At 41.2% G+C, this 22,040-nt stretch overlaps 2 protein-coding genes across 4 annotated transcripts in view; one reads left to right on the top strand and one right to left on the bottom strand.

Moving 5' to 3' along the window:
• Positions 1-12,925, top strand: part of LOC144505340 (5-phosphohydroxy-L-lysine phospho-lyase-like) — a 25,443-nt gene extending 12,518 nt beyond the window's left edge. Inside the window, exons 4-9 of the mRNA XM_078231460.1 lie at positions 1,437-1,519; positions 3,233-3,458; positions 7,972-8,126; positions 8,213-8,302; positions 11,411-11,541; positions 12,118-12,925. Of these exons, the coding sequence (XP_078087586.1) occupies positions 1,437-1,519; positions 3,233-3,458; positions 7,972-8,126; positions 8,213-8,302; positions 11,411-11,541; positions 12,118-12,176 (744 nt within the window). The 3' untranslated portion in view covers positions 12,177-12,925. The remainder of the gene's footprint in view (positions 1-1,436; positions 1,520-3,232; positions 3,459-7,971; positions 8,127-8,212; positions 8,303-11,410; positions 11,542-12,117) is intronic.
• A 501-nt stretch (positions 12,926-13,426) lies between these two features.
• LOC144505112 (heterogeneous nuclear ribonucleoprotein A/B-like) lies at positions 13,427-21,455 on the bottom strand. 3 transcript variants are annotated; one of them, XM_078230966.1, is made up of 8 exons: positions 21,055-21,449; positions 20,465-20,633; positions 17,904-18,062; positions 17,230-17,361; positions 17,042-17,147; positions 16,770-16,943; positions 16,394-16,485; positions 13,427-13,762 (listed from the first exon to the last, which is right to left on the bottom strand). In XM_078230966.1, the coding sequence occupies exons 1-7, from the start codon at positions 21,225-21,227 to the stop codon at positions 16,412-16,414; spliced, it is 987 nt and encodes a 328-aa protein (XP_078087092.1). In that variant the 5' UTR covers positions 21,228-21,449; the 3' UTR covers positions 13,427-13,762; positions 16,394-16,411. The 3 variants fall into 3 exon arrangements, with proteins under 3 accessions (XP_078087092.1, XP_078087093.1, XP_078087095.1); XM_078230967.1 differs by lacking the exon at positions 16,770-16,943 and having other exon boundaries at positions 21,055-21,455; XM_078230969.1 differs by lacking the exons at positions 16,394-16,485; positions 16,770-16,943 and having other exon boundaries at positions 21,055-21,443.
• Between the last annotated feature and the right edge of the window lie 585 nt (positions 21,456-22,040).

Below are 22,040 nucleotides of genomic sequence, written 5' to 3'. Positions count from 1 at the left end.
AGGGGGTGTGACGCATCATCCTCTGGTCAGGGGGGATTCCGCTACCCTGTCTGCGGCCGATCCCCTCCTGGCACCATCACTGGTACACTACCAGCCACAGATTACTCTTCCCTGCAGGGGCAAGAGAGCGGGAGAGATGGCTGTGGCTGGTAGTGTACCAGTGATGGTGCCAGGAGGGATCGGCCACAGGCAGGCAGCGGAACCCCCCCGACCAGAGGATGAGACGTCACACCCCCTCTCCCTCCCCCTCCCCCCCCCCCGCCGGCCCCCCCCCCCCCCCAAGGGGATGATCGGTCACACCCCCTCCTCCCACCCCTCACCCCACCGACCAGAGGATGAACGTCAGAGAGTCGCTCTTTCTGCTTTTTCTTTCGCGTCCGGGCGCACTCTGTCAGATTTTTCTCGAACTGCGCATGCGCAGTTCAGAGCTCCGATCGGTCCGCCAGCGCTAAGCCCCGCCCACAGCGCGGATCGGGCCGGAGCCGGCAAAACGCGTATGGGCGCGCTGGAAAGAGGATTCCAGGCGCGGATCTATTTGACACCCGGATCCGGCACTTAGACTCAAAATGGTAAAATTCCTCCCAATGTTGTGATATATGACTAAGTGGAAGTAATCGAGAAAGGAAATTCTAGGGAGCAAGAATATGGAGGCTGATTATTGTCTTCACCTTCCAACCCACGACCACTACCATCTGGAAGGACAAGGGCAAGCACATACATGGGAACACCACCCCCTCCAAGCTCTCCTCCAAGCCACTCACCATCCTGACTTGGAAATATATCACTGCTGTTCCTTCACTGTCGCTGGGTCAAAATCCTGGTACTCCCTCCCTAACAGCACTGTGCGTGTACCTACGCCACAGGGGCTGCCGAGGTTCAAGAAAGCAGCTCACCACCACCTTCCCAAGGGCAATTAGGGATGGGTAATAGGTGCTGGCCCAACCAGCGACGCCGACATCCCATAAATAAATGATTAAAAAAAATAGCAGAATGAAAATTGGGTAGGGGCAAAGTCCAGCTGAGTTATCACTGGATAGAATAGGTACAAGAATGAATCCAAGCGATTTTGAACAAAAGGCCGGAACGGCTTCAGGGATCAGGAGAAGCTTCTTTGCACAGATTTTCACACCCATTTTCCAGCAGAAGATATTGGATAGTTATCCATCTTCAAAACGCTGGCCATTTTTTTTCTCCAGCCTATTGGCAGTGACATCAGTTGCATTGACCACTGTATATTGGCTAAATCTTTGCTGTCTGACTGGCTCAGTGCAGACCAGTGAGGCACTGGGGAAGTTGGAAAGTTGTGGATTTCGGTCCATGATTAACATTTTGACATCGCTATATGCTCTTGAACTCAGAGGTCTGGTTTAAATTTTTCCACCATTAGAAAGCAGCGTGGAATGAAAGTTTTCGTTTTAATCTTCCTCGCTCCCCAGATTGCTGCCTTTTTTGCTGAATCATTGCCAAGTGTTGCCGGTCAGATAGTTCCACCTGCGGGATATTTCCAGAAAGTTGCAGAGTATGTATTACATATTACTTTGTCTAAATGTGTGCATCACATCATTCTTTGCTTAACTATATTAAAAATTAACTGATTTTATTTTGGTCACTGTTACACTTTTCGTAACTACCATTAGGTTATTTTTGCTCTGATTTCTGAGAGTATTCTAATGGGTGGTCACAACTTCCCAGTACTTTGAAAAGTGCCTGTCCTTTCAGATGTAAGTAAGCTTTTAATAATATTTCCAGCAAAATGGACAATTCACCCTATGTGGTGACTGCTTTCAGCTATTGGATGTATCCTATACTTCATACAAGCTCAATCGAGTCTTCAGAAGCAGGACCTCAGCACAGCAGACATTATTGTGATATAAAAATCAATTTATTTAGACAAGACTTAGGGCGCAAACTTACCTGCCATTCACGCAACACTCCCGCTGCAGCGAGGTTGAAGAATTTGGCGACCACCCAAATCCCCTTTCACTGTGGTGGGATGGGTAAATCCCGCCGGCATGAACAGTGGTTAAGATTCTGGCCTCAATTTCCAATTAATAAGTCATATAACTTCATATTTACAGTAAATAGCTACCTAACTCTGCACTCACAACATTGAGACGTCAAACTCAGATGTCATGATGTTAAAGCACTTGCATGAGGCCAAAGTTTTCTACAGGAAGGGATAAAAAATTAACGACAAAATGCCCTCATGTACTTCCAGAGGATCTAAGAGGGATGCTTTCCTTCATAGTTACTGTGAGGCCCAGATATGGAAAATACCAGGAAGGGGGGGGAAAAAAGTTTATCTAACTGGGTTACTAATTAATGTGTCACATTTGGGTGGCACAGTGGTTAGCACCGCTGCCTCACAGCGCCAGGGACCTGGGTCCGATTCCCGGCTCGGGTCACTGGCTGTGTGGAGTTTGCACGTTCTCCCAGTGTCTGTGTGGGTTTCCTTCGGGTGCTCCGGTTTCCTCCCACAGTCCAAAGATGTGCAGGTTAGGTGCATTGGTCATGCTAAATTGCCCCTGACTGTCCTGGGATGTGTAGGTTAAAGGAATTAGCGGGATAAATATGTGGGGTTACGGGGATAGGGCCTGGGTGGAAATGTCGGTGCCGGCTCGATGGGCCAAATGGCCTCCTTCTGCACTGTAGGGTTTCTATGATATTCTGGGGTATATTTATCTGACATTATGATGATCTTGTAGTTGGAAATCTTTAAGCTATTTGCAGCAATTGCTGGGAAATATCTCATTTCAGATTCTTTCTCTTACAAAAAAGCAGATTCTTTTTAAAAAAGTGCTGCCCTACTTTTAGCTGCTGTAAAGGATTGAATTGAGAGGAGGATTGTCTGAATAAATCTCTTTATGCTTCCCAACAGTTTGATAGCAATAACATTGGTTGTAGCCTTTTACACCTTTGTGTGCGAGAGATTCTGAGATGAACATTCAGGTGAAAAAAAAGGCGACATAGCATTATACTAACAACATTCCTATGGAAGTAAACTGGGCCGTTTATTCAGTTCAATATATTCCAAAAGTGAGTTATATTATCTAAATCTGTTGCGTGCTGCATATTTCAGTGAAATACTATCAGGAAAATTGCATCGCAATGTCATTTACACTGAAGTATTTATACAACCAGATCTCAAATGCTACAAGATATTTTTCACAAACAAGAGGGGGGGAAGAGATAATCTAATGCTGATAACTTTATGTTCTATTCTCTCTTGCAGACATATTCACAAAGTAGGGGGGTTGTTTGTTGCTGATGAAATCCAAGTTGGATTTGGGAGAGTTGGAAAATGCTTCTGGGCATTCCAACTGCAAGGAGATGATTTTTCACCTGACATTGTAACTATGGGAAAACCTATTGGAAATGGACATCCATTGGCCTGTGTGGCTACAACTAAAGCAATTGCCGATGCATTTGCTGCCACTGGAGTGGAACATTTTAACACAGTAAGTCAGAACCAATAGCTATGACTATAGCTGTGTAGCAAAATCAAGTGATCACCAAAGGAAAGCTTTAAATCAGTCAACTGTCAATCACCTGAAAGCCCTTTGCCTGAATAGGGCCTCAATAGATGTTGGTTGCTGTAGCAGGAATTTAGAGTGATTCATCTCTGCTCTATACAAGAAAGGGACTGTTTTAAGTTAAGTTTTAAGGTCAAGAGCTTCAAGTTTTTAGGTGTCCAGATCACCAACAACCTGTCCTGGTCACCCCATGCCAACATTATAGTTAAGAAAGCCCACCAATGCCTCTACTTTCTCAGAAGACTAAGGAAATTTGGCATGTCAGCTACGACTCTCACCAACTTTTACAGATGTACCATAGAAAGCATTCTTTCTGGTTGTATCACAGCTTGGTATGGCTCCTGCTCTGCTCAAGACCGCAAGGAACTACAAAAAGTCGTGAATGAAGCCCAATCTATCACGCAAACCAACCTCCCATCCATTGACTCTGTCTACACTTCCTGCTGCCTCGGCAAAGCTGCCAGCATAATTAATCACCCCACGCACTCCGGACATTCTCTCTTTCACCTTCTTCCGTCGGGAAAAAGCTACAAAAGTCTGAGGTCACGGACCAACCAACTCATGAACAGCTTCTTCCCTGCTGCTGCCAGACTTTTGAATGGACATACCTTGCACTAAGTTGATCTTTACACCCTAGTTATGACTGTAACACTACATTCTGCACTCTCTCATTTCCTTCTCTATGAACGGTATGCTTTGTCTGTATAGCGCGCAAGAAACAATACTTTTCACTGTATGCTAATACATGTGACAATAAATCAAATTAAATCAAAGTACATGATCAGTAAGTGGGCATATGAGCAGTGAGAGATGAGACATCACCTGAGTGAGACACAATCCGAGTGAGCATATTTGGGAATTTGGAACAGAGGGGAAGGAGGTGCTCTGTTGCTTTCTGCTTTCTAACAGTTTCAGAAAGTGGTCTTGCCTTGCTGCAGGAGTGAAGGAGTATTTGGTGAGGCAGCTATGAGGGAACAACAAGACAACTGTATGGTCACAAGAAACTGGTAGGTTGATTGGCTGGTAAGTGTATCAGAGGCACTGTGTTGAGAATAAGAGAAAGTTAGGGCCTAATATAGTAAGGTGATACAAGTAGTCCAAAATAGAATAAAGTTAACATCAGGGAAGCAAACTGGGTGCATAACTTGATTATTTAATAAAATATATAAAAGACACCATTAAAAAGTAATTGTAAATAAAAAGTAATTATTTAAAACACATTAAGGGTGCAGGGCAGGTGATGTGTCAAGAGGGTTGCCTGTGGGAGCTCCTGGATAACTTTGTAATCCAGGGCAAACATGTCTGCAGTAAATGCTGTCAACATGAGGAGTTTTTGCTCAGAGTCATTGAGCTGGAGGCTGAGGTGCAGACACTGTGACATATTAGGGAGGGAGAGAATTAGCTGGACGCGTTGTTTCAGGAGGTGATCACACCCTTTAAGATCGGGTTCTCTCTGCTTGTTTGGATGAGAATGGGGGCTGCAGTGTGGATGAGCTAAATGACAATGATACAGTGGTACAGTAATACATAGAATATAATGTAGAAAAATGCCCTTTGGTCAGAAGAATAAAGGAGCTGAATATTATTTAAATGGGGAAAGGCTGCAGAAAGCTGCACACATGCATAAATCACAAAAAGATAATATGCAAGCTCAGCAGGTAATAGGGAAGGCAAATGAAATGTTGGCCATTATTTCAAAGGGAATGGAATATAAAAATAGGAAAGTTTTGCTAAAACTATACAAGGCGCTAATTAGACCACACCTGGAAAGCTGTGAACAATTTTGGCCCTTCAGTGGGGAGATGATGGCCTAGTGGTATTACCGCTAGACTATTCATTCAGAAACTCAGTTAATGTTCTGAGGACCTGGGTTCGAATCCCGCCATGGCAGCTGGTGGAATTTGAGTTCAAAAAAAAACCTGGAATTAAGTGTCTACTGATGACCATGAAACTATTGTTGATTGTTGGAAAACGCATCTGGCTCACTAATGTCTTTTAGGAAAGGAAATCTGCCGTCCTTACCTGCTCTGGCCTACATGTGACTCCAAAGCCACAGCTCAGCATCCCTAGTTATGAAGAGGAAATTGTCCATGACCACTAATCCTAATCACTATCATGGAACTTAGCCCCTTTACAATTCTCCAGCTGCTTTTTCTTATTCTTATTCTTAATATTAAAAAATCTCCTACTAATGAATGGTTAGTTTATAAACCAAAGTAACCTGGGAAATCATATCCTGTGTGTCCTCAGCTTCATTTATCATCTCTAAGTTAACACAAAGCAGTTCCACAATGTGCCAAAGACATTTCTTCTTTCTCCTTTGATTTATTATTGTCACATGTATTGGGATACGGTGAAAAGTATTGTTTCTTGCGCGCTATACAGACAAAGCATGCAATTCATAGAGTACATAGGGGAGAAAGAAAGAAGAGAACAAAGAACCAAAAAAATTACACAGCAGGAACAGGCCCTTCGGCCCTCCAAGCCTGCGCCGACCATGCTGCCCGACTGAACTAAAACCCCCTACCCTTCTGGGGACCATAGCCCTCTATTCCCATCCTATTCATGTATTTGTCAAGACGCCCCTTAAATGTCACTATCCACTACCTCCCCCGGCAGCGAGTTCCAGGCATCCACCACTCTCTGTGTAAAAAAACTTGCCTCGTACATCTCCTTTAAATCTTGCCCTTTGCACCTTAAACCTATGCCCCCTAGTAATTGACTCTTCCACCCTTGGGAAAAAGATTCTGACTATCCACTCTGTCCATACCCCTCATAATCTTGTAGACTTCTATCAGGTCGTCCCTCAACCTCCATCGTTCCAGTGAGAATAAACCAAGTTTCTCCAACCTCTCCTCATAAATAATACCCTCCATACCAGGCAACATCCTGGTAAATCTTTTCTGTACCCTCTCCAAAGCTTCCACATCCGTCTGGTAGTGTGGCGACCAGAATTGAACACTATATTCCAAATGCGGCCTAACCAAGGTTCTATAAAGCTGTAACATGATTTGCCAATTTTTAAACTCAGTGCCCTAGCTGATGAAGGCAAGCATGCCGTATGCCTTCTTGGCTACCTTCTTCACCTGCGTTGCCACTTTCAGTGAACCTGTGTATCTGTACATCCAGATCCCTCTGCCCATCAATAGTCTTAAGGATTCTGTCATTTACTGTATATTTCATATCTGTATCAGACCTTCCAAAATGCATTACCTCACATTTGTGCAGATTAACCTCCATCTGCCATCTCTCCGCCCAAGTCTCCAACCGATCTATGTCCTGCTGTATCCTCTGATGGTCCACATCGCTATCCGCAAATCCACCAACCTTTGTGTCGTCTGCAAACTTACTAATCAAACCAGTTACATTTTCCTCCAAATCATTTATATATATTACAAACAGCAAAGGTCCCAGCATTGATCCCTGAGGAATGCCACTTGTCACAGCCCACCATTCAGAAATGCACCCTTCCACTGCTACCCTCTGTCTTCTATGGCTGAGCCAGTTCTGTATACACCTTGCCAGCTCACCTCTGATCCCATGTCCTAATCATTCATTCTTATTGTATTTGTGTCAAAGGCCTTACTGAAGTCCATGTAGACAACATCCACTACCCTACCCTCATCAATCATCTTCGTTACTTCCTTGAAAAACTCGATCAAGTTAGTGAGACACTACCTCCCCTTCACAAAACCATGTTGCCTCTCGCTAATACATCCACTCATTTCCAAGTGGGAGTAAATCCTGTCTCAAAGAATCCTCTTTAATAATTTCCCTACCACTGATGTTAGGGTGCACAATATAGTATTACAGTCATAGCTAGGGTGCAGAGAAAGATCAACTTAATGCGAGGTAGGTCCTTAGCCTTTTCACTCCTTGTTGGAGCATTGGCCATGGACAAATTCTCTCCCATCTAATCCAATTTTGGGCCAAACTCCAATTGTTTCTATGTATAATGGCCCTCGGCTTTCATCTCCTTTTCTGAATCCCCCCTCCAGATGTTTCTTGGTCTACCTTGCTTTCTCTTTCCTTGTATGTTCCATGTGAGTGCTTACTGTGTAATGTTGTTCCATTGCTTCCTTAAAATATGGCCTATCTAATTTCACTTTTACCTTTTGATTTGGAGGACCATTGGGTCTTGTTTTGTCTCTTCCCATAGCTTAACATTATTGATGATATTTGCCCAGTGTATCCTACGGATCCTTCTGAGGCATCTGTTGGTGAAGGACTGGATTTACATCAACAGTGGTCCTCCATGTTTCGGATCCATAAAGGCGAAGAGACTTTATGTTGGAGTTGAAATGCTGAACGTTAATCAATGTTAAGATCTAATTCAAGATACAGAAGTAAAGCATTAACATTCCATTTTTATTAAAATGTATGCTGGTTATAAAATTTTCAAACAAATGTTTTTATTAGATTGTCATTGATGTTACAGTTTGGAGGAAGTCCAGTATCTTGTGCAATCGGGCTGGCGGTTTTAGAAGTCATTGAAAAGGAAGACCTATGTGGGAATGCTACACGAGTCGGTACCTACCTGCTGAGTCTGCTAAATGAACAAAAGGCCAAACATCCGATCATCGGTGATGTTAGGTATTGAATCCGCCAATAAAACAAACATTTCCAAATACCAGCCCAAAATCAAAAGTATAATATATATTTCACTTTTTTACTTAAAGGGGCATTGGCTTATTTATCGGAGCAGAGCTGGTGAAAGATCGAAGGGACAGAACACCTGCCACAGAAGAAGCCGAGTATTTAGTTACAAGGTAGTATGATTGTAAACTAGCTCTGGTCTTCAAAACACAAATTAAAATTCAGAATTAATTTTTCATATTTGTCTACGGAATTCAGCTGAACACTCGTGGTTCTCTGCAGCCGTGATCTTAAATTTACCCTCAGTGACACTCAGGCATTCCATCTTAGAAACCTCGAACCCAGAACTGTTTCTTTGACTGGCAACAAACTGGCCAATATTGAAGACAGTAAATATTTTATCCCTTGGACCATCATCAACTCCAGCTGATATTGTGAACTCTAAGCTGGACAATTTTCATTTCCGTTCATACATCACAATGTTGAAATAAATCCCAACATTTACAGAAATAATATTCTCAATTAACAGTAGTAGGTCAATTACAATTATAAATGAGTGCACTGTAATTAAAATAAATGCTAAAGGGTGTTACATTTATCAGGTTTTCAAGATTATATTTTGGGGACTGTGTCTTTAAATTTAGGATAAAATGGGGGAGAGTGATCTGAACTCTGCTGAAACCGCCTGACAATAGGTCGGGGTGATGGGGTTGTTAAAGATTAAAGGAAGAAGGTGCAAGGTATTCATACTTGCAGACAATGACGAAGGCAGCTGTGATGCTGATGGACAGAATCTCAGAGTCCCAGGGAAGTGTTAAAAATATCAGGTTGCAAAAGGGTACACTTTCTATCTGAAGGGTGGCACAGTGGTTAGCACGGCTGCCTCACAGTGCCAGGGACCCAGATTCAATTCCAGCCTCGGGTCACTGGCTATGTGGAATTTGCATGTTCTCCTTGTGTCTGTGTGGATTTCCTCTGGGTGCTCCGGTTTCCTCCCACAGTCCAAAGATGTGCAGGTTAGATGGATTGGTCATGCTAAATTGCCCTAGTGTCCCAATTAGATGGATTAGCCGTGGTAAAGGTGTGAGGCAGATGGAAGCTCTCACTCAGATTGAAAAGACCAAAATTGTGAGAAGTTAAAACAAGGCTAGAAAATTTGCCTTGCTTGAACTAGAGGGAGGATCTCCAGTCAAAGTCACACTGTAAAAGATAGTTCTAGGGTTAGAAGTTACCAGGCTCAGAAAGGAAAAGAACAGAAGTAAACCCTTGGGAGCCAAGAAACGTTGTGGACTGTGTATCATATACCTGGTGTTTTTTTTCTGGTTGTGCTAAAAGTAAGAAAGGGGGTATTCAGTTCTGTAGTTTATAAGTTGCCTACAAAGAAATGTTTTGTCAAAAGTGCTTCTAGTCTGTTTATTACAACAAATGTCTCACTAGGTCCTTATTTCTAATGGAAACTTGTGGTGCTAAAATCAAATCCTCCAACCAGCAGTAGTTCTATGCTACATCTACTGGCAGCAGTGCAAAAATAATGTAATAAGTCAGTTTCCATTATAAATATGGGCAAGGAAACCTAACTAAATAGGAACTGAATTCTACATGTGCTCCTGGACCAATAATTTCCAATTTTTAAGCTCACTTAGGTTGGGAAATTTTTCATATTCGCTTTACATCCATAAAACTGGGTTTTCATCACAATTCTAGCAGAACAGGAGCAGCTCCAAGAAATTTCCATGGGATATTGGCTACAATATACAGCCTTCCAACTGCAAATAAAATGAATGGAAAATACAGTAGATGCAGGAAATCAGAAATAAAAATTCAAAAATGCTCAGATCAGGCAGCATTTGTGGAGAAACAGAGTTAATGGGTGGGATTTTATGGCCTCACTCATCCCAAAGCGGCAAAATCCCACCGAAGGTTAACGGACCTCTCCATGGTCCACCCCTGGCAGACGGGACGGTAGAATTCTGGTCAATGTTTCAAGTTGATCAGTTCTGATGGAAGGTCATTAACTGGAGTTTATTCTGTTTCTCCCTCTGCAGATGTGCCTGACCTGCTGATTACTTCCAGCATTTTCTACAATTAAAACAAACAAGTTATTTTATAATGATCAGTTACATCAGAAGTGAATCAGATTTGCTTGTATAAAACTTTAGCATTGTTCTTTGCATTGGTAACTCAAAGTATTATTATATAATTTGTGAAATGCATCTATCGTAGTTGCAACATGGAAACAGGCTATTTGGCCCAACCAGCCAATGTCAGCATTTATCCTCCACATAAGCAAATATTCTAATCACCGTTACCCATCATGTTCCCTTATCTGCAGAGAGAAATAGAGTTAATGTTTCAGGTCATTGACCTTTTGTCAGGACTGGCAAATATTAGAGACATAAAAGATTGTAACCAAGTATAGAGGAAGGGAAAGGTGGGTTAAAGACAAAAGGGAAAGTTTTTGATAGGGTGGAAGGCGGAGTGATTAAGTAACAAAAGAGATGGAAAGGCTGTTTATTTGTACTGCGACCTTAGGAAAGCACTTCCTGCATATTCAGTTACAGTCTCAGAGTGTCAGCATTAAAAACAACCAGGTTAGCTTGATAAAGACTAACAATGAAATTCAAGTTACCCATTTTTAGGTCTGTGCAGTCCTTAATCAATTACAGGTTCTTGTATCTAGTCCACCTTTAAGAAACAAAAAGAATCAGGAGGTGGCCACTCAGTACTTCAAGCCTGCTCTGCCATTCATTCTCCAACTCAACAACCTGATTCTACCTCCCGCCCCCATATCCTTCACGCAAGTGTTATATCTAAATGCTTCTTGAACACACAATATTTTGGCCTCAATCACTTTCCGAGGTAGCGAATTGCACAGGCTTTAACAAAGCTTTGACAAATGGGTCATCCAGACTCGAAACGTCAGCTCTTTTTTCTCCATACGGATGCTGCCAAACCTGCTGAGATTTTCCAGCATTTTTTATGGGTCTATAGGAATTGTAAAAGGCAATGGAATAATTACCAGCATCTGTTGATGGGGGGAAAAAAACAGCAATACTTAGTGAACTTGGCATTAAGCCTGCAAGACCGTAACTGTCTAATTGAAACATGAGGCATTGTTCTCCCAGCTTCATCAGAATAGTGCAGGAGGCTAAGGACAGTGTGTGTGGGGGCAGAATAACGAATGCAACAAGCTTGGGGTCGTGCTTGCAGATTGAATGGAGCAGTAATCATGCAATCTGTTCAAGTACCTAAACAATTTAATTTCACTTTTTAATTGTTAGGTTGAAGGAGGAATTCATCTTGCTTAGCATTGATGGACCAGATAGAAACGTCCTGAAATTCAAACCTCCAATGTGCTTCACTATGGAGGATGCACAATACGTTGTTGAAAAGATTGACAAAATACTTACTGGTAAGTATTTTTTAGAAAGCTAATTAAAAGATATAACTAGTTATATTCTTGGAGCAATGGTCATGGACATTTATTTTTCATTAAGTAGACCACAGATTTTTGACAACTAGTCTTCCCTTTGTTAGATCTTGAAATAAAAACAGCAAAAAGTATAAGTTTACAGCTTGTATGAGGTTATTTTTTTAAAATCAGACCTCACTCCAAAGAATTCCATCACTTTTCTTGGGCTTGCATTTAGAAAGATGTTATAAACCTATCGACTGAGTACTGTACAGTAACAAAGAAAAAAACGAATTTGAAGTTTAAAAAATTAATCCTATTGTGTTACTGAGACATGTCCCAAATCTCTCAGGCATCACAATTTTCCTAATCATTCATTTTTATTGTATTTGTGTCAACTTAGCATTTCAGGGCTTATCTTTGCAACCAAATACTGTTTGAATATTGCTATTGAATAGATCTGTGATATGAGTGTTGTAGAGCCTATCTTTCCCTAAATTTACACAGCTCTATTGGGAAGTACATCACTTGTAGGAAGCAACAGGAGTATTTAAATTATTTCTTGAATATTTACAGAAATGGAAATGACTAACTCATGCAAGAATGGACCCAAGACAGAATTATTGCACAGCTGAAACATGTGCAAGCTCCATCACAGTTGTGGTGTCTCTTCAGTTTAATCTTGATGTGGAGATGCTGGCTGAAGGATCAGCACTCTGAAAGCTTGTGCTACCAAATAAACCTGGTGTTGTGAGACTTCTTACAATTTAATCTCAATGGTTTGGTTTCATTACTAACCCTGGCAATGTATTTCATATGCAATTAGTGTAAGCAACTTGTTCCCCAATCCCAAATTTTCTTTTCATTGCCCTTTATATGTAATTCTAAGATGTAATTTGCAATATTGATCCAATACTGTGAGGTTCCTGTTAAAATCATCTTAGTTGCAATATCGCTCGACTAGTAATCCAGGATCCAGACAATAGCACTGTGGTGAATTTAAATTCCATCAATAAGTTTGGAATATGAAGCTTGTCTCTGTTCCTTACCTGGTCTGGACAAATCCTGGTGTGACTCCACACTGTGGTTGACTCTTAACTGCCTATGAAGCCGTGGAGTGACCAATGCCCACATCACATGAAATAAAAGGCATGCCATTTTAGAAATGAATATTTATTCAACTATGTTCCATCTTCCCTGATTTTAGATTCTTCCAATGTTGAAAGAATACATTTTAAATACCAAAACCCATAGGGTGCCACCAGGCAATTTAATAGATCACTGTTCATTGACAGCCTTGAACTGAAGTATTGACACAAGTTGTAGCACAAAAAATACTACAAAGTCCTTCTGGCTCAGAATTAAAATATGGCCTTCAGAATTGAAGAGAGTTCATTGATACATTACTGTAGTTTTGCAATTACATTCTCCCATTGTCAGTTAGCAACCAGCCAACATGAATGTTCAACTATATGGATCCATTTCTAACATAAAACAGTAAAATACAAAGGTAACTGCACAAAAAAAGCCTAATGTATAAAAATCTAATTTTGCACTTCTAGTTTAAAAATGGAGATATTACATTAAAATTGTGCTCATGCTGACAGCCTTGTTTGTAGCACGAGGCATACAGGCCAAATTGGAACACTTCATTGACAGCATTAGAACAGCTGTATTCAAGTAATTCAATTAGCTTGGAAACCAGTTCAGACCCAATCACTCCATTGGAGTGTTCACTGACACCAGTTAATGTGTCATTATTTATATTTATAATATATGCAGAAGTACTAACTCAAAATTGAATGCCTTTGATTTTCTTTAATTTACATACAAAATCAGAAGTAAACTGAAATCTGAATACAAATAAAATTCATGCAACACAAAATACACAAAAGGAACTTTTATTTTAGGAACTTGGACTGCTCCAATAAACAAGTTACTGATGCAAATCCAGTAATTTTATGTAAAATACAAACTTACATAATACATTATCAGCATCCATTAGGTACCAAAAAGTACAGTAAAAACCACTTCCATCACAGGAAATGTACGACACAAAAGACAGACTACAAAATAAAAAGTTGGAAAGTGACAGGCTTCCCTAAAACAATCTTCTGTACATTTGGGGAGTCATCCAGAGTGAAAACAGTTCAGATTAGTCCCGAAGTGCAACACAGCTGCAGTTAGAGGACCTGTGTATGTTTTTGCCAAGATTGATGACCTGAAAAAAAGAGCACAAAAAAAAATCATAAGTATCAAATAACAAGGCAGTTCTCTTAATAGAACCACATACAACAGGTCAAGGTACACATAGCAGAGCACCTCAGTTTGTAGTCACATATGTTTTGACTACTTGCTTGGCTTCAATGAACTAGATTATTTTTCCCTTGAAGTCAGGAATTATTTATTACCCATTTCCCTCTGAAGACCTTAAAGTGGATTCTTTCAGGGGGTGTTGCTAGCAGGCCTGCATTTTTGGTGCCCATCCCCAATGGCTCTTGAATTGATTGGCTTGCAAGACCATTTCAGAGGATGGTAGAGTGAAATATTGTGGATCTGGAGTCACATGTAGGCCAGACCATGTAGGTGGCATGTACCATGGGGTGGCATAGTGGTTAGCAGATTGTAAAAGGGTACATTTTCTATTTGAAGGGTGGCACAGTGGTTAGCACTGCTGCCTCACAGCACAAGGGACCCAGGTTCAATTCCCTGATGGGTTGTCTGTGCAGAGTCTGCACATTCTTCCTGTGTTTGCGTGGGTTTCCTCTGGGCGCTCAGATTTCCTCCCACAGTCCGAAAGATCTACTGGTTAGGTGCATTTTATACTTTTCCAATTCAATCAAATCAAATCCAATTCAGAGTCTCAACAAGTTGAGACATTTCCGATCCAGGCTGACAAGACAGGGCAGGCGACCAAACCACCTTGTCCTGGGCCCGATCTACATGAGCCAAGCTGATTGGAGAAGGGGGAAGGTTCCTCCTCCAAGATTTGGGCTCACTTGCATCTTAGCCAAAAGGCCGAGATGCCGCTTTTAAAAATTGCTTCATAGGTGCATTGGCCATGCTAAATTCTCCTTCAGGTGTACCTGAACAGGCGCCAGAGTGTGGCGACTAGGAGATTTTCACAGTAACTTCATTGCAGTGTTAATGTAAGCCTACTTGTGATACTAATAAAGTAAAATAAAAGGATAGCAAATTAGGGAAGTGAACCAGGGTGACAATCGATGATATAATTTCACAAACTAGTTCTCTCACCATGGCAGCTGGAATGTGTATTCAATACCCCAAGAGCATTAGCCAGTTCTGGATTACTAGTCTTGTCACCACTATAGCATCTCCCCTTGCAAAAGCCTTGGGAAATACTAAAGAAAATCTGAGATGTGTATCATTCCAATTTATTACAAGGCAAGCAATTAACAGCACTGTAAATGACAAGTGCTATGCAGAACCTGTAAAACCATTACTTTTGAAACCAGTTTGGAAGATATCAACATGGTGACTCAAGTGCAGCCTGCCAGACAGTAGCATTCAGTTCAACTCTACATTAAAATAAATGAGAAACAATTTTAAATGTGAATACAATTTTGGGAATCTTAAGTGCTTGTCAACTTCTTCAGGCCACACTTCACTTGTTATGGATGTTGTTCTGACAAAAAAATTTTTAATTCATACTTTTAAAAAATCCTGAATACACCGACATGATTTTCTCACGACTAAACAGTACATTTCCCCATCAGCATTTTGGGTTCTCAGTGGGAGGAGAGTGTTTCTAAATCAATACTGGCAAACAAACTTAGTCCAAATATTTACATCACTAATGCTATATACAACTCTACTTGCAATCGGATCAAATTCACCTGCATCTGGATGAAAGTTGATAACCCACGATTTCTCAGAACTCAAATTTCTATGAAATTTTGGATTGCCAAACAGCCAAAACATGAAGTTTACTTACTGTTAATCTTCATGTGACATTCTCCAGATTTTATAGAGAATGTGGGTGGCTCCTTCATCCAAACAGTTAGCAAAAGTTTTAAAACCTAATTGTACAGAACAGATCGGAACGTTTATTAAAAATATGGAAATTGTAGCAAGCCCAAATTTCTAACTAGAATCTGCCATGAGGTGGCATAATTTCTCCAGAAAATTGAGTTCACCCCATTTCATTCAATGCACACTAATTCAATTTACAAACAGCAATAAAAATGTGCTGTTGGCTAGCTTCAAAAAAAGGCCATCACAAGATAAATGTTATTAGCGAATGTTCTGGGCAGTACTAAGCAAGCCAGTACCTGCAATTGAACACTGGCTGGACCACAAAACTGGGAACTACAAAGCACAAATGCTGACTTAGCAATAATTTCACATCATCCTGAACCTATAAAACCTTCAAATACTGAGTAAAGTGAAACGAACTCCATTTTTAAAATGTATGATATCGAATAGACAAAATATACTGTGATGCAGCTTTTTGCCACTAACTACAACAGCCATGATTCATGTTCCAACAGATCTGAACAATTACACAATTCAACTAACTTCTGGTTAGGATCATACACTTTCTTCCTCTTTCCTACACATCGCACCATCCCTGGTATGTTCTGTAGACATGATGTGTAGAGGCATCAAGTGTCTTGAGGCATTCTAAACATCATGAAGCACTTGTGAAAAAGTATTTCCTCACTCCCCCTTGTACAACATAGTAGCAGGCATCCACAATTTTTCATTTTTAATAAATGCACCAGGAAAAACATACTACCCAACATTGGATCTCACCACTCAGTTTAGTTACATGAAGGATTCTAATTTTCAATACTAGTCTCATTACATTCCTTTACCAAGATTGACATACCTGCATTCACATTCCATTTTAATATGGTTTGTAACCACCTTGGTGAGCTGCCCCACGTCTTGGTGCTTTCCCATAGTTACCATTACTCTGATCTGGATGAAAACAAGTTTATAGTTAAAATTGCTGCTCTCTAAAAGTGTGATACACAAAATGCAGTCTTTCCACTGAAACGAGACCAGTAACAAAATTGAGGCCACTTCCAGAATGTCACTTTCGATTTAATCTAGTTAGTGCTAGAGTGAATGATTAACTTGATGGCAGAAAATGGCCACGTTAAATGTCAAGAATCTAAAACATTAAAACTGCATCAGTAATTGCAATGCCTAAGCCTCAATCCACACAAGCCTTGCTTCAGTACAGCAATGAATGTACTTACTGTAGTCATATCCTTGACCATATCCACCATAATAACCACTATTGTAGTTATAGCCAGTATAATCATAGCCTCCATATGCACCATAGCCACTTTGCCCGCTGTAACCATAACTGCTGCCATAGCTTGGATTCCAGTAATTATTGCTGTATCCTTGACTCCAGTTCTGACTTTGACCTTAAATTTAGCAAGACATACAGGTAAGCACTAAAAAGAATGATTCCACAGATTAGTATTTTCCCCCTTACTTTTAGAATTGTAAACATGCAACTCACCAGTTCCACGGCCACCACCTCTACCCCGTCCTGTAAAGCTACCTCTGCCTCCCCACTGCTGTTGTTGTTGGTATACTTCTTTAGGCTGAGCCACTTTGATTTCACACTGTATACAAAAAAAAACAAGTCAGTGTACAACATTTCACACAATTTTCTTCTCAAGAAACCATGTTGCTTCCATCAACTACCTTGCTACTTCCAACATCATGGTACTTCTTTTCCAAAATCTTTTTCACCGGCTCTTCCTCTTTAAAGGAGATAAAACAAAATCCTCTTCTTTTGTTGGTCTTGCTATCCATTGGAAGTTCGATTGATTCCACCTAAATAAAAGATTCCATGATGCTTACATGAGGGCAAAGCTCAATAAACCCACCTGAACATAACCCCACAAAAATGGGGAAAAATTATATATAAATGACACATTCTCTGCAGTTAATCCCACCATGATAGCTTTTAAATGCACAGACCCAAGCCTTCAGACAAAGGGAGATAGGTAATTGAAGCGACCTGTCCAGTTTTGATGTTCCTTGCCATTTAACTACTTCTTAGCCTAGTTAGCCATTGCCTACTATACAAAAGTACCTAATTCATGGTGGTGCTATCATACTTATTTGCTAAAGCCTTAAAACATCGCAGGTCATAGTTACATACCCTCAGGGTAACCTTGTTTAGCATAATAGGTAGAATACAGTTCACTTCCAGTCCTGTTTTACTGGGGAATAAGGGAAAAATCGCAACTCCAAGATTTGACTTGGGGCTTTACAGCCAAACCCATCAACTCAGTAATTTGAGCAATATGAACTCAAGCTATGAGGCAATATTTTAAGAATTGTGCTTTAATAACTAGTCAGCAAATACCAACCTCACCAAAGGCTCCAAAGTACTCTCTGATCTTATCTTCTGGGGTATCTGGATGAAGACCGCCGACAAAGATTTTCTTTACAGGTTCTTTCTTCATGGCCATTGCTCTTTTGGGATCCACTACTCTACCATCTAGTTTATGTTCTTTTTGCTCCAATACCTACAGAATAATAAAAGTAACTTTTAACAGGGAAGAGTCGATGTAAAAAGGTGTTTAGTTTCATTCATAACGGTTTAAAGAAAATTGGGCAAAATAAAATCCATAAGTTTATCATAACAGCCAAAAGTTTGATTATTATAACAGCCAATCATCAGCTTACAGGCGTTTCATAAAATGCAACCTTCCAAGATTAATTAGCGGGGGTGAATTGTGCAAATTCAATGGCTGTGGTTATTTCCAACAAAACATCCATGCAACTCTGTACCAACTAACAGAATAAAATTGGTTGATTAATACCGCCATTTACTCAATTAAAACGGACTGAACTGTTGCAAATAGACTTTAATGTAAGCAAATGAAAGTTCATCCACTAAAATTGATAGATCAAGGAAAAGCTGGAAATAATAGAGATCTCAAGTAGATATGTCATAAACAGGTATAGAAAATAATAAGAATGCTGACAATTTATCTAGAGATCTAGAATGGGAGTTGTTAGACCACACCTGGAGTACCATGAACAGATCTTGAAACCACACCTTAGAGATTACACAAACTTGCATTCTATCCACGGAATTTATGGGGTAATTTAATGTTACAGTTAATAGATTAGGTAGAGGGAAACTGTTTCCAATGGAAATATTATAAAATATCTACATATTTACAAAATATTTCAATATTACAGGACGAGTAAGAGGTGGTGGCTGTGGAGTTGCATGTTTACAATTCTAAAAATGAGGGGGAAAATACTAATCTGCAGAATCAGCCAGCTATGACTGACTGGAGAGTCTAGGACTTGGGGTAATTTCACAGCTAGACCTTTCAGGAGCGAAACTACACTTCACGTAAAAGTTTGCAACTCTCATGTCAACTGTAACTGATGAGTTTCCTACTCCTGTTAACCAAAGTATTAAAAATGAGACAAAGACAGGTATATGGTCAGGTTGCAAATAATCAAGTTTGGAACGGTTAAAACAGCACACTTCTGTTCCTACCCATTTGGAAACAATGTGGATAGCTCCAATTTACAGGATACCCATCTTACCAGTATTCTAAATTAGTAAAAAGAGACACAAAGCATTGAAGGCAAACTAAATAGATGTTATGGCACTAAGTATCATGGCAGCCTGTAGAGCATTGTCCCATTATAAACTATTCCAACACAACTGACTGGCCCTCCATATTCCACCTTCGAAATGAGGACATTCAAATAAAACTGGTCTGCATGTTTACTCGCTCCAAACCTGTTCACCTACCATCTCCGTACTCAATACATTGGCATCTGCTAAGCTTTTTAAATTATTGTTTTCAAATCCTACCAGGGCTTGCCCCTCCAAATCCAATGCCTCCAGTTCCAAAACCCTCCAAGATAGCAGTGCTCCTCTAATGCTGAGCATTGCCAATTTTGTAAATCATTCCATAGTTGGTGTCCTTGCCTTCGGCTGCCAGGATCCTAAGCTAGGGAATGAAACCTCTCCTTAAACGCCTTTCCCTATTTAAAAATGCTACTTAAAACCTACCCCTTTGACTAGGTCTCACTCCTTTCATGGCTCAAATGCCAAATTATCTTTGATAATGATCCTATGAATTGCCTTGGTACAGTTAAATACATTAAAAGGTGGTGCATCAATACAAATTATCACACTTTATGCTGTTAATCAATCTCTTATGCAAGTATTAAATGGCATCGAGGCCTGTAAAACCTATGTTAAGACTGCAAACACGAAAAGCTAAAGAATTAGAATCTGTGCATTACAATTCTACACCAAATGAATCTCAAATTTTGGGCAACCTTGCAAAATTAGGTTTCTTGAACACAGCACACCTGAAGTTTATTCAATTCCAGGGATTCAAATTTGAAACATTTTCATGCTCTCTAAACTAAACTCTCTAAACCTTTCTCTTTATTCTCACAAACAATTAGGACAGTAACTCGAATCAAACAACTGTAAAACGTTAATCAGGCCATTTAGCTTCTTGATATGGGCATCGAGAGGTGCAGAATAAAGGTGGGTAAATTGGAGGGGGAGGGTCCATTAGCCAACCAGCAAACTGGATATTTGCCCAAAGAAGCACGTGATCGAATGGAATCACCTAGTGTTAAGGAGCTTCTGGAGATTTGAACACGGCTAATTGGGCGTTGTGAATAGCATCCGATTTCTTCACTGCCACCTCATACTGCAACTGCTCACCAGCTTCGCTCGCTGTGGAAACTTGTATCCCAAGAACTGACCATATTCGAGCAGGTTACAAAGCTCCCTTGTACGCCCATGACCTCCAACCGTAAATTTGCCATTTTATCCCCCAATTTTACTTTCAAATTCAGAATTACATACTACGTTCTGTGAAAGGTTTGATTAGTTTGAGTAACCGTAGCTACAGTCTAAAACCCTTCTCAACCTTACTCTATCGGCGCACGATGAATCTTTGAAGAGGATAAATCCAAAACCTCTCGACCTTCCGGTTGCAGGATCCATCTTAATTGTACAATCCACAACTTCGCCAAATTTGGAAAAATAATCTTTCAGGTCCTTTTTACTTGTATCCCAGCTCAAGCCTCCTACGAACATTTTCCTGTTGAATACAGAGCGAGAGAGTGAGAAAAAGACGACCTTTTCTTACCCAGTCTTGTGTTCCCCTCCCCCAGCCCAAGGAAGCACATGGCGCCAAGAGCAGTACGAACAAAGAGACGGGCGGCGCAGGCTGACCGGGAGTTCCTGCTACTCCTAACCCCGCCGCCAGCTCGCACACAAAGGAGCAATTTACATCGCTGCGGAGCGCAAGAAAAAAAAAATCTCTGGACGCAAGCGAGCGGCTGGACGCCGCACTAAAGCCGCATCGAATGAAACCCGGCCGGCGAACGCGTTATCCCCGGGGAAGGACTCCAAAGCGAGATCCATTATTACAGGACCCGCACGTTACCCAGGCCGGCCTGGGCCTGGGCCTACCGGCGGCGGGAAAAGAGGGAGATGCCGCACGGCCTCAGCCTTCTTACCCCGCGTCCTCCTCGTTTTTGCTGGCGTTGATTTTCGAGCCCTCGCTGTCGGCTCCGGCCTGAGGCTCCGCTCCGTCGGCCGCGGTTCCCTGGCCGCCGGCGGCCTGGCCCTCTCCTTCCTCATAGTGACCATTCTCTGATCCTTCCACGTACTGCTGCCCACCGTCGGCCATTTTGAGTCTGATTCGCGTCGGATTAAAAATAAAGTGGAATTTATTTTTGTTTAAGGTGTTTTCTTTCCCCCCCCCGATAATGTGCCCCCGAATTGGGCTGAACCTTCTAAGCAACCGGACTTCTAGATTCCGCGCACCAGAGGCATGTGGCCTTTTATAAAGGGGCCGGCGCGGCACCCCGCAACAACTGCTCACACCATTGGGTGCTGCTATCTCTCGCTCAATATCCAGTCTGCTGGTTGGCTATTGGATCCTCCCCCTCCAGTTACTTGGTAAAGTTTTTCTCTGCTCCAGTTGGATCTTTTTAGTGCGCGCTCACACAGGATGCACAGCAGAAATGTTTTACTGTGTATATATATAATTGGGTCAGGCTCTTTAGGAGAGATTTGAATGGCATTAGAGTGCAGAAAAAGACGAGATTGACTTAAGGAACTTTATTTAAATAGATTGGAGAAGTTGGGGCTGTTCTTCAAGAGAAGGTTGAAGGGATATTTGATAAGGGATGTTCGAAATCATGAGAGATCTGGACGAATAGATAGAGAGAAACTGGTGGAAGGATCAAGAATCAAAGGACATCAATTCAGATTGGCAAAAGTAAGGGGGGGGGCGTTTAAAGGTAACAAGTGGTTAGGATCTTGAATGCAGTGCACAAGACTGAGAAATTCAGCCAGGTTCAAAGCAGCAGAGCCAGGGCTTCCCCAGGCCCTCACTATATTCCAGCCTGAGCCTCACTTCTACCTTGCAACCTGCCTGGAAATGGCAAAAACTAATCCCACATCTGTACTAGGTCTGTCTCAGAAACGCTGCAGCCAG

Source organism: Mustelus asterias, chromosome 16, assembly GCF_964213995.1.
Source record: "Mustelus asterias chromosome 16, sMusAst1.hap1.1, whole genome shotgun sequence".
NCBI classification, from domain to species: domain Eukaryota; kingdom Metazoa; phylum Chordata; class Chondrichthyes; order Carcharhiniformes; family Triakidae; genus Mustelus; species Mustelus asterias.
Note: the sequence above shows the minus strand (reverse complement) of the source record. Positions and strands in the feature narration are given on the sequence as shown.

Excerpts from the sequence above, each read along its gene's own strand:
- LOC144505112 (XM_078230966.1), bottom strand. The coding sequence starts at position 21,227 with ATGGCCGACGGTGGGCAGCAGTACGTGGAAGGATCAGAGAATGGTCAC. Across the intron at positions 17,362-17,903 it reads ACTTTGGAGCCTTTGGTGAG|GTGGAATCAATCGAACTTCC; the intron begins GTTGGTATTTGC and ends TCTTTTATTTAG. Across the intron at positions 16,486-16,769 it reads TGGTCAAGGATATGACTACA|ATCAGAGTAATGGTAACTAT; the intron begins GTAAGTACATTC and ends GTTTTCATCCAG.